The 11,452-nt window shown below is 38.2% G+C and overlaps 1 protein-coding gene across 1 annotated transcript in view; it reads right to left on the bottom strand.

Annotated features, from left to right (window-relative positions):
- Positions 1 to 2,070: 2,070 nt before the first annotated feature.
- PROX1 (prospero homeobox 1) overlaps positions 2,071 to 11,452 on the bottom strand; it is a 47,534-nt gene continuing 38,152 nt past the window's right edge. The window contains exon 5 of the mRNA XM_052681045.1: positions 2,071 to 7,872. Within this exon, the coding sequence (XP_052537005.1) occupies positions 7,687 to 7,872 (186 nt within the window). The 3' untranslated portion in view covers positions 2,071 to 7,686. The remainder of the gene's footprint in view (positions 7,873 to 11,452) is intronic.

Below are 11,452 nucleotides of genomic sequence, written 5' to 3'. Positions count from 1 at the left end.
CAAAAAAATACACAACAAAAACAAACAAACAAATGAAAAAACCTGCTCTGCCTTAGTCAGAGCTGATTCCCATCTTCCAAAGGATTTTAAAGCTAGAAAGAACTATCTTCCTTATTGTAAAAATTCCAGGTATTGGGGGAACTGAGGATTTCCAAGCACAGATGGCCAGATCTGCAGAATTTGGATCCTGTCAGGGTGCTTGAAGCCTGGGAAAGTTGATTTGGCCCTTTGCAGTGACAGGGACTCGTTGCCAAGTTCCAGTCTAGCTCTGAACTCCTGCAGTATTCTGAGATGCCAGCAGCCAGGATTTCTTACTTAGAGCTCTGTGTGTTTTCAACTGCAGGGTAAAATGGCAAACAGTGTCTTGTATATCATAGAGCAAAGGATATTTGAGAGGAAAAAATGATGGGTGAGCAAGCAAGTACCCGTGCAGCTCTTGTTCTTGGATCCATTACTTGGGTAACCAAGGGCCTTGGGTACCTTGATCTCCCTTTCATCTAGTTAACTCTTGCTAGCTAGCACAAAGATGAGCCCTTACACATAATCCATAGCTGCCCTACAAGCTTTTGCAAGGAGAAGTTGAAGCAGATGCCCAGTTTTGATCTCCTCACCCACTTTTGCTTCCCTCCTCCAAGGGAACCTTCTCCATGGTCTCTCAGCAGCTCACCCCTGTGATGCCCACACCCACTCCAAACCAAGGCTGGCAGAAGATCTCATGGTTGGAGATTTTGTGAATAAGTGAGTCTGGGATCTCGATTTTTCCCTCGCTTCAAGCATTTCAGCCTATCGCAGTCTCCATGCCATAGTCCTCCTGAATGCACAGACAATTATTAAGTGCATGGACCAGACTGTTCTTCAAGAAATGACCTGAATGTCAAGTATTTTGAAATGAAAATGCTTCTAGTGTGCTGGTTTGGTAATGTAGATAGATGTGAACTAGGAAAGGCAATTTGTCTGCAGTAAAATCTGAAATCTTACTTGTAAATGACCATCCGTTACACAAGTGCAACTTCATGACCTCCTCTAAACCTGCTGTTGATGTGATCCAGCAAATGCTACTCTGATTGTATAAAAAAGCATGAAGTTTTAAGTGCTGTTGCAGAGATGAAGCATTTATTTGGTCATTACAGTGTAGCTAACACTTGCAGTCATGCCCTGGCTAAGCTCTACAGTGTCTTGAGGCTGAATCCATGAGGATTATGAAAGTAAGTGACCTCAGATGAAAACATACTTTTAACACACTCCTCCTTCAAAACTGGAAAATTCTTGCACAATTCTGTGATCTGAATAAAACTACCATCTTACTGCCATCTGCACCAGTTCTAAGCCATAAGGATACAGTTCATCTCTGAGACAGATAATGTAATTTTGTGGCTCAGTCAACCTCAAGAGTTTCAAGACACAAGAACCAGCAGGAATGGGAGAGAACTAGGAAAAAAAAATGAAAAAATGAGACTTGCATTTTGAGGAAATGTGTAAGAACAGACTAGTTATGTATGGTGCTAATGATTATAGAACTTGAAAAGGAAACGGTCCAAGAAAGAGGGATAGATTGCAATAAAAAGAACAGAGAATGAGGTCTAGGTGCTACTATTAACAAGGGCAAATTGATAAAAGGAACAAACATAAACCACACCAAGCCAAGCATTACTCTACCTCCACCTGACTGGTGGAACAACTTGGTGCAGGACACCAGCAATGCAGCTACACTCAGGAAGGGATTAGACAAAGATAAGGACTTTCCAGCTCAGAGTGTCTACATTCAATCCAAAGGGCTGTCTGTGCCTCAGCCATAGCACATCTGTTGCAGGGAGGTATTCCTTGTCTGATAGACTCTTGCAAAATAACACTCATTATCTTAACCAGCGCTGGAGGTAGGACACCGGATGGGATAAATCATTAGATCCATTTTGCAAGAGTACTGGCAGTTTCATTAATAAATAATTTGAACTAAGAGGAAAGGAAAAATTTCGGAGGACTACAGTCTTAGGTACAGCCTGGCCACGGCAGTAATTCCCCTTTTGGTATGGAGCAGCACTAACTTTCAGAAAGAAATATAAACAATGGCAATGAGCTTGTAATTTATATTTTATTTTGCACAAGCTTGCATATATACTGCACATACATTCAGTTTAGAGAAGATGGAAGGCACACAAGGCAATTGAACTACTGTATCCTTTAAGTGGTACAAAGCAAAAAGGTAAAAGTCTGGAGAGTATACAAAAGCTTTAAACACACAAAATAAAATCCACCCCCCCAAACATTTTTCCTGTGTTTATCTTAAATTTAGTAGCTGCCAAGCTAGAATTGTAACTTTTTTTTTTTTTCAATCAATTGTCTACTGCACCTTTTTTTTTTTTCAAACGGACAGGGGAGTCTTATTGTTTTATCTTGTCATCAATTAATATTACAGTACATCCTTGGTAATACAAAATTGTACACCTTCATCAAATAAATTAGGATAAATTAAACCAATAAATTATGCAAAGTCTTCAGAACAATAGACAACAACAAAAAAAATCCACAGTTGAAATTGCCTCTAGCTAAAAAATAAAATAAAAAAAAAATCAAAAATTGACTTTATCAGTTCAGTTATTGTACTATCTTCAAATTAAAGGGTCTTTATTACAAAAAAGAGCTTAATAATGCTATTTACAACATATTGCTAAATAATATAAAGGCAGTGTTTTGTCACTTCTGTAACTATATACATATGAGTAATGGCTGGGACAATATCAGTTTAGACCTTAACCTTTGACTCTTCTGGGCAGCATTAAAACCAACCTAAAGAGGCTTTTCTTCCTCCTTTTTAAGTTTCTGACTCTAACACGTCACGCGGTAATGAAGTGGTGATTGTGTTGGTCTAATATTTCACTGCAGTGGCATAATTAACAAGGAAAGGATGGATTTTAGAGAGAAAATGTCAGCTCGCTGTTTCTCCTAGATTTGTTTCTACGTGTCCCGGTATATTTGTGCATTTGGAAGGTGGCTGCTTTGGGAGAGAGGTGACTGTGGCTCAGATGAAAAGACTAAACAAAGTCATAGTGCCACCACCTTTCATACACTAAAAAGGATATTCCTAAGAAGATACAAAGGTTAAATACCAGTTTTCATCCCAGCTCTAAATATGAGCATTTTTAGCTTCAGTTTATAGATGGTTTACAACCAACAGTTCTACAGAAAACGAAATTGCATTTCCTTCAACAGAACATTTAAGTGCAATACAGTAACTGCTTACTCATATAAACCAGTTACATTCCTTAAGGGGAGCTTTTTGAAAACAATGCGTATTGGAATTTTCAAACACATAGTTGGTACCAGAAGGAAACATTTGCACTATCAACACCAATGATTACTATATAATACACATGGCAAATATAGTTTTTGCTTTCACTTCTCATGTACAGTGCTCGTTTTGGGGGTTTTGTAAACCACTTTCCATTTTTTTATATATATATATCTTTCTGTATATATATATATACGTATAATCTTTCAATGCTGCTGGTGAAAATCCTATCTTTAAAGCCACAAAATCTTCACCTTTATTTCTTAATCAATATTAACCTGTGGAAAAAAAAACATTTTTCTATTAACTGACTTCCTATACATAGAAAAAAATTCTGCCATTTTACAGAAACCGTATTACCCATTCCCTTGACATCTGATGAAAGACTTAACTGTTAAAAGTAGAGAGCTGGATTTTCAAGAATGCTTTCAACTATCTATACAGTTACTGTAGTGTTCCTTATAAATTCAACAGATGTTTTCAGAATGTAGTTATTAAAATCTTATGTCTTTACGCAAGAACAGCCTTAAGGTTGAATATTTACATTGCTTTATAAAAGTTCCCCTCGGTTTTCAATGTTCACCCACATACCTGGTACAGTAACAAAGATTCTGCAAACTTAAAACACTTTAATTAAATAATACTCAGAGGCACAAAGCAAACCTCAGGAATACATGGGTGAACACTTTCTTAAATAATCACTACATTCTAACATCTTCCACGTGTTTACCATTAAATGTGAAACGTTCCCATTAAACAACCAGAGATACAGTAAGAATTAAATGTTTTGTAGTTTCAAATAGAACATTCTTTTCACAAAACATAACAAATGTCTAAAATAGGTTCTTAATCTAGATAGGAAAAAGGTAAGCTTTTCACTTCATACGCATATTTTGTGTGTGTGTGTGTTTCAGTGTATACACATATACATACGTGCACACGCACCTGGCTGCGTGTGACTACATACGTATATGTATCTGCACATATGTCACGTATGAAATATTGCTTCTATACTACTTTTCATCAGGCTAAGAAAACACAAGATTTGCACCACAGTTACAAAAAATTGGCTTCTACAAGAATTTTCAAAACTTGAATGCTGCTCAAACAATTGAGAAAAAATAATTTGCGTTATCAAACTGTTCTAAAAATTCTCTTCTTCAAAAACGTATTCTCCTGCTTTGTTTTTTTTTTTTTTTGTTTTTCTTTTTGTTGTTTTTTTTTTTTGTTTTTGTTTTTTTTTTAATTTTTAAAAAGACACAAAATATGCATAGCTATCAACAGTATGTCAAACAGCCGGAAAAAAATAAAATAAAATAGTGTTTATTGCAGCTGTAGTAATTGAAAAATAAAGTTTAAAAGATGAAAACTGTAAGCCACAGAAGGCACAAGAACAATTGTACTTGTGGGGGAAAAACTGGTATTTTGAAGGATTCTTTTATCCTTCCGCTGGTGCATTTAAGGTCTAGGCACAGACTATAACCTCAAGTTTATATGCAGAAATAAATCTGAATTAGCAGTAAATGAACATGGGATTTCTACATGGAATTTGAGATTCTTTCCCTGTGTAAACGTTTCATTACAATAAAAGTAGCCTCCTGCCTTTTAGCCGTTATTAGGGAAATAATATCAAGATCACTTGAAAAAAAACAACCCTATTTTCTACTTACAATTTAGTAGGAGCTATGCCATGTTTTTAGGTGTATTGGGAGGCACAAAGGCAATATGGCTATAAAATATAGAAGAATCACGTGACGGAAATTATCAAATCATCCTGTATTCCTTTTTCAGACCAAGGAGGTTTTATTGTTCTTTTAAGGTGAAATTTCTACTCTTAATTCCTATGCCTCATTTACTATTGAGATTATGTTACTTATAAATAAATAAATAAATGCAACAACATCAAGTGTTGAGTACACAATTTCACTTATTTAGATTACGTGAATCACATTGCAGCCAAATAATAATAATAATATCATATTAATAATAATAATAATAATAAACATAATAAAAGTAATGGTAAAATCACAGATTAAGATGGTAGCTAGTAGTATGTCCACATATTATGACTACAGTATGGCTTTGCTTTCTTATGTCCAAGGTGACAAATGCAGTGTTATGTTTTGTATCTGATGGTATGCCAATGATAAACTTGCTGTGTTAAAACTTGAGCATTTTATGCCACTTCTTCCCATAAATTAAAAAAAAAAAAAAAAAAAAAAAAAGAAAGAAAAGTGCATGAACACAATTTTCATCCTTTCTTACTCAGAAGTAACTGGAGTTACATCATTATGAAGTGTAATGTTTACCAAATCATGCATAAGAATAAAAGAAAAAATAAAAAGGGAAAAGAAGGAAAACAAAACAAAAGAGAAGAAAAGCAAGAAAAAGACACATCCTGTCTATCTGTGAGGATACGTACAATGTTAGGTGTTCTTAGGGAGTCTAAGATCAAGATTTGTTTAGCTTTTAATGCATAGTGAAAATGTTGGCACTTCATCCCATGCTATTGTCTGCATTGCCTATACTCCACAGATACTGCCAGTGCTTGAAAATAATGACAGGGAATCATAGGATTGTGCTGTTTAATTTGAAGTCAGCAGGTTTTTAAGGCTTTCTGCTGACAATAATTGCTTTCATACATTTCTGTCCATCAGCAGTATTTGTAAATGAAGTGAAATTGCAATGATCAGGTCAGCTCTTTAGTCACATGGGTAAACTTTCACTCTCCAAAGTCAAAATGTAGTTTTAAAATAAAGAAACGAGATATCAATATCCTCGAGGGTCTAAATGCAATCCTCAGCTAATTAGGAACTTCCTCTAGATTCAGACTGAAATGTGCAGGGGAAAACACTATTGACGATAACAATAAATTCTTACTGCATCTGTACAAAAGACGACAGAGAAAATGACAAATACAGAGTGCTATAGCATATTCAACCTTCCCCCAAACTTTTGGAGACAATACCTTTCTGAAAACGTGAGACAAAGAGAGCCATTGAAGAAAGCACAAGAACTAGCAGCTAGCTTTCTTTCCGTGTGCTGACATTTCGTGGTACAGCATTCAGGTGAATCCAGACCCATCGTGGACTTTACACTGTAGCTCAGATTTTGGTCAAAACTACCTCCAGCTTCTGAGGATGTGCAGCACTTTGCTCAAATAGATTATTTTTTTTTTTTTAAAGCTGCACGGAAGAGTAATTTAAAAATCCAGTTTGGCTATTTGAACCCTGCATAGCCAGGAGGACACTGCAATTTTTGTATGTGCTTGATTAGATTTTTATGAAATTGTGATTTTCATTCTCCTCATTAGGAAAAGACTAATTATATTTTACAGCTACAAACAATAGCTGTAAATTTTTTTTCCTTTGCCTCAGCACTGTGAGGTGAAGATGCTTTCTTCGCCAATATATATGAGATCATTCAAAAAGTGCTTTTCAGGACAGATGTCAAATACAGACAGAAAACTGTGTATATTGGAAAGGGGATTTCTATGGGCAGAATGCACAGAGAGGAAAAAAATCAGGGACCGGTGCCACTTGAAGACCAAGATGTGGCAATTCAGTACTCTGCAGGTTTCATTTTTACTCTATGGAGAGTGAAATGCTTCCGTTTTAACAAGCTGACCGTATTCTACAATTCGTGTGGTTGGTACAACATTGTGCATGAATTACTGGCCTCAACCTGCACGAGTGGTATTTGATTTGTGCAAACGTCCCTTGCTGCAATTTAGGAAAACAACAACCTGGCATGTCGATCACTGGCGCAGGGTATTTATCGTTTCTGTAAGGGAAAGCATGAAGAATAGGGCTTGTTTTTTTCGGTATCACTTCTTGGAGTGAGTACCCAAAATAGATGTTGTAGGTTTTTGAAGTATGAAAGAAAATCTGGTTATTGGTTAAAAAGTACATAAAATAATAATAAAAAAAAAGCTCCAAGCTTATGAAGTGACTCCACAGAGTTCAGACCTTTAGCAGTATAAACATAATATAAACTTCATTGTCTTGTAGTATTGTGCCATGACATTAGTCTCACTAAGACAAAATGCCACTTTGCAGCAAGCAATAAATCTGACAAAGCATTTTTAAACATAATGCCCTAACTTGCTAAGACAGGCTTTTACACGCTTCCAAACTCTTCTCCCTGAAAATTAACTCAATTTATTCTCCAAATGTTAAGGGTCTCGGGCAAAAGTAAACCAAAGGCTGAAGTAAAATAACCATCCCCTTGGAACCGAACGAAAACCCAAAGATATACCCAGGAGGGATCACAGTCTAATTTCATATACATATATATGTATGCGATACACATATATATGAAATTAAAATAGAGACACACATGACTTGGGCATCAGAAGGGGACTGCTACTTTCATACATTCATAAATAGCTGCTGAACTCTCTACTCATGAAGAAGCTCTTGTAGGCAGTTGGGGGATTTGAAAATCTCAGGGACCTCACTGTCCAGCTTACAGATGACCTTGTATATGGCCTTCTTCCAGGAAGGATCAACATCTTTGCCTGCGATAATGGCATTGAAAAACTCCCGTAACGTGATCTGAGCCACTTCCAGGAATCTCTCTGGAACCTGCTGATACAAGGAGACAATGGCATTAATACAGTTTTCAATTTCAAGTCTCTGGTTCTTCAAAGGAAACTGAGCTAAGTTCTTTCTTTCAGAAAGGGGCTTACATAGCACCTGCATTTTCTAAATGTGGCAGCCTTCTATTCTCTTATGCAAAGCTGTTATATATAGTACTATAGCAATAACTTTTATAACATGTGTTAGAGATCTTTGTAAAGTCTACTGACAGAATGTAGGTAACAAAATGTTACTGTCTGTGTTTGGAGAGTGGGGGGATTTATAGGATATAATTAGCAGGAGGGGAAACAAACACAATGGTCTTTAAGGAGAGAAATCCCTGCTTGATATTTTACCCGTGCATTTATGACTATGTTCTCTATGTCGGGGCTAATACAAAAGTTATGCACATCAAGAAAGCTGCCTGTACCTCCATGCTTTGCTTTGGTCACAGCCAGTGCTGAAAGCCACTGAGGAAATAGGATATCTCTGAATGTTGTTCAGAGTTGAAAAACAAGCAAGCCTTCAGTGAACATCTTGGTTTTGTGGCTCCTGTGCAAGAGACTTTACTGGGAACCATTATGGGTTTCTCTTCTCTCTTCTGAAAGACTACAAATAAAATCCCAACCCCTTCAATGGGCACATTGTGCTCCAACTGATGATTCACTTTTTCACTATGGAGCTGCTTCTCTCCTTGTAAATACAAAGATGTGTTCATCATACATTAGTCATAAGGAGAGAAATTTGGTGTGTCAAACTCATCTCGGCTTTATGAACATCGCTGTCACCTCACAGGTGAGCCAGCAAGGACACGCTGGCTCTCAGTGAGTGAATGTTAAAAAACAGCTCCAAACTTTAGTAATGCATTCTACACAGTTGTTTCAGCTATCAGCACCACCTTCTTATCTCCTTATTTCAGTGATTTGAAAGCAAACACTTCAACAAACAGCAGGTCAGTCACAATGTTGAAGTCATCTCCACAAAGGTATTATTTTCCATTTTTATAATGGAAATATGGCTTCACTGCACTAGGACTGCTAATGCACAGCCGGCCACTGGCCAGCAGGCTTATAATAGCAAGTACTCCCTCAGTGCTATTATTTGCCCACTCTGACACACCTGGCAAGAGCAATTCTCTGACCTGCAGTAGGATCCATGCAAACCATTCCTGTAGCCAAGGTAGAACTGAGCAACTCTCACTCATTTACTGAATGTGTGTCACACTGTCAGATCAGTGCCTGCACCTTACCTCTATTTCAGACTTTTGTTCTTCTGCCTTTCAAAGCCACTTCTAGAAAACTTATCTGGAAAACTGCACATTTAATCTGATCCTATACAGCTCTGGAGCCTAACTCGCCTATCACAGGTGGGGAAATACTGGCCCTTTGCTAGCCACGTTTTGCTAGCGGAGAAGCATGAGATCAGCTCCCCTCGAAATCAGCTGACAAAGGCTGTTTCCAGAAGCCCTGATGCCTCTGGAAGCTCCCTGTGGACCTCCAAGAGCAAAACCTGGCCCCACGTGCTCTTCTCTGTTCCCAAAGACAGGCTGCCTTCCATGGAAATTTTTCCCTCAACAGGCTACGCAGAAAGAAATGCTTTTACAGACATTCATTGCAGCAATAACTATGAGAGAAGAAGATATCTATTACCTTTCACTTACTGCAGCTTGCAGAAACAATGCATAACCTCTCTGTTTGCATGCTTGTGAATGCATCCATCAAAGATGCCCCACTTGTCTTGTTCTTGCATTGCTATAAGAAATGATTCACTTTTCTGTTCACACAACTCCAACGAGTGCTCCCATGATGTTCTCAATGCTTTGTTTACTTAAAGCCAACCATGGCAAGGAGACACTACACAATACTAGATAGAAGGAAATACAGCAGATAACCACCTTTTGGATGTATACATAGATGCCAGCTCGTGAGATTTTCCCCCTGTGCTTGGGAAGTAGAATTAACAACTTTTAATTCTGGAGTCCACTCCAGAGAATCAATATCAAGAACCTTTCTTTCTTTTCTTCCATGTCACTGGAGATAGGATGGTGGCAATAACAAGCAGCTAAGTGAGCTGAAGTCTTATGTCTTCCCATCTAGTTACATCTGGGACAACTTCAAGCACGGAAGCAACAACCTGGGTTCATCCTCTGCCTTGTGTGTGGAAGTTTTCCAGACAGAGGACGCTGCATTTCATGGGGTATGAAGCATGAACCCCCTAAGCCACCAGCTTCCAGGCCTTCCACTCCCTTAAAGACAGGCAGGCTTTCTTTTAGGCTAGGAGTTAGCTTTCAGGGTCCAACTTCATTCTACCTGATCACATCTGAGAGGCTGGGTCCCCCTGGACGTGGTACAATAGGCTGCAGAGAGCAGTTCACAAACACAGCAGTGAATGAAGAGACCTCCTCATTATGTGGAGCTCCCAGAGATCTTCCCTACTCCTGAGGCATTACAGCCATTCATAACTCTTTCCTTTTGGGATGTTATTAGCAATTTTTCATGTCAGACTGGATTACACACGTTACTTTGCATGTTGTAATGTGAATAGCACTGTGATTAATCCCCACAGGACAGTATGTCGGCCAACATTTTTCTTTTCTAGAAAGAGTAACCATGCAGTGCATTCTTTTTCTTTTTTTTTTTTCTTTTTGAAGAAAACACTAGTGAAGTTCAGAGCTTGAAGATAAGTACTTAACTGGATGGGTAGTTAGATTTTTCAGTGGGCAATTAATTAGCCGTGTTAATTATGCATCTGGGGGTAGCATTTCCCTGACCCTTAGTGATGGAGCCCCATTCAGCACATCTTTACACCTAGCTGACTGAACATCTCCGAAGTAGGAACATCTGCAGAAAATGCTTCAGTGACAAATAAACTCCGTCTACGTTTCTTTTAATAGAATCAACAATGCCTACTATGAACCCAGGGCATTTTCTTAGCATCAGGTGGCAGCAGTCAATCAAAGAACCACATTGTACGTGCATCAGGAGGAGACAATGAGATCTGCTAAGGGGGAGGCAAGGGGGGTTCCGGGCTGATTTAGCAAGAAATCACACTTTGTCACACACAGAGCTGACAACATAACCTAGGAAAAAGTCCCAGGCCAAACTTTTGGCTTGTGTAAATATGCCAGCTTCAGAACAGCTCTGCTGACTTCAACCTGGTACATATTGAGCCCCTGCCTCTTGACACAGCCACCACTGTGCCCTGACCCCAGCCTGAACCATGCTCTCACATCCCATGAAAACTACGAGTGAATTAAAGCGCTCATCTGCTCTTGTCTATTTGTGCTGTTTTAACAATTGACGTGTTCCTTGGCTTGAACAACAGACCTGAGGTATTTCACTCCTGCATTTGCACGTGCAACTGCCATGCCGAACAGTTCAGGTTAGCACTACAAAGGAGTACACGATTAAAAATGCTTAGCACAAATTATTTCTATAGGACTAAAAGCATAGTTCCAAAGGCTCAAAACTTGGAGACATGGATGACCTAGCTTACACTTGTTTCCTGCAGAAGTATATGCAGTTGCAGGAAGTGATGTTCTTTATAAATACTTGTTGAATTTCTTTTCAAAAAGGCAGAGGTGGTT

The sequence above is a fragment of the Tympanuchus pallidicinctus genome, unplaced genomic scaffold (genome assembly GCF_026119805.1).
Source record: "Tympanuchus pallidicinctus isolate F22 unplaced genomic scaffold, pur_lepc_1.0 scaffold1, whole genome shotgun sequence".
Classification (NCBI taxonomy): domain Eukaryota; kingdom Metazoa; phylum Chordata; class Aves; order Galliformes; family Phasianidae; genus Tympanuchus; species Tympanuchus pallidicinctus.
This window is presented reverse-complemented; position numbering and strand designations above follow the sequence as displayed.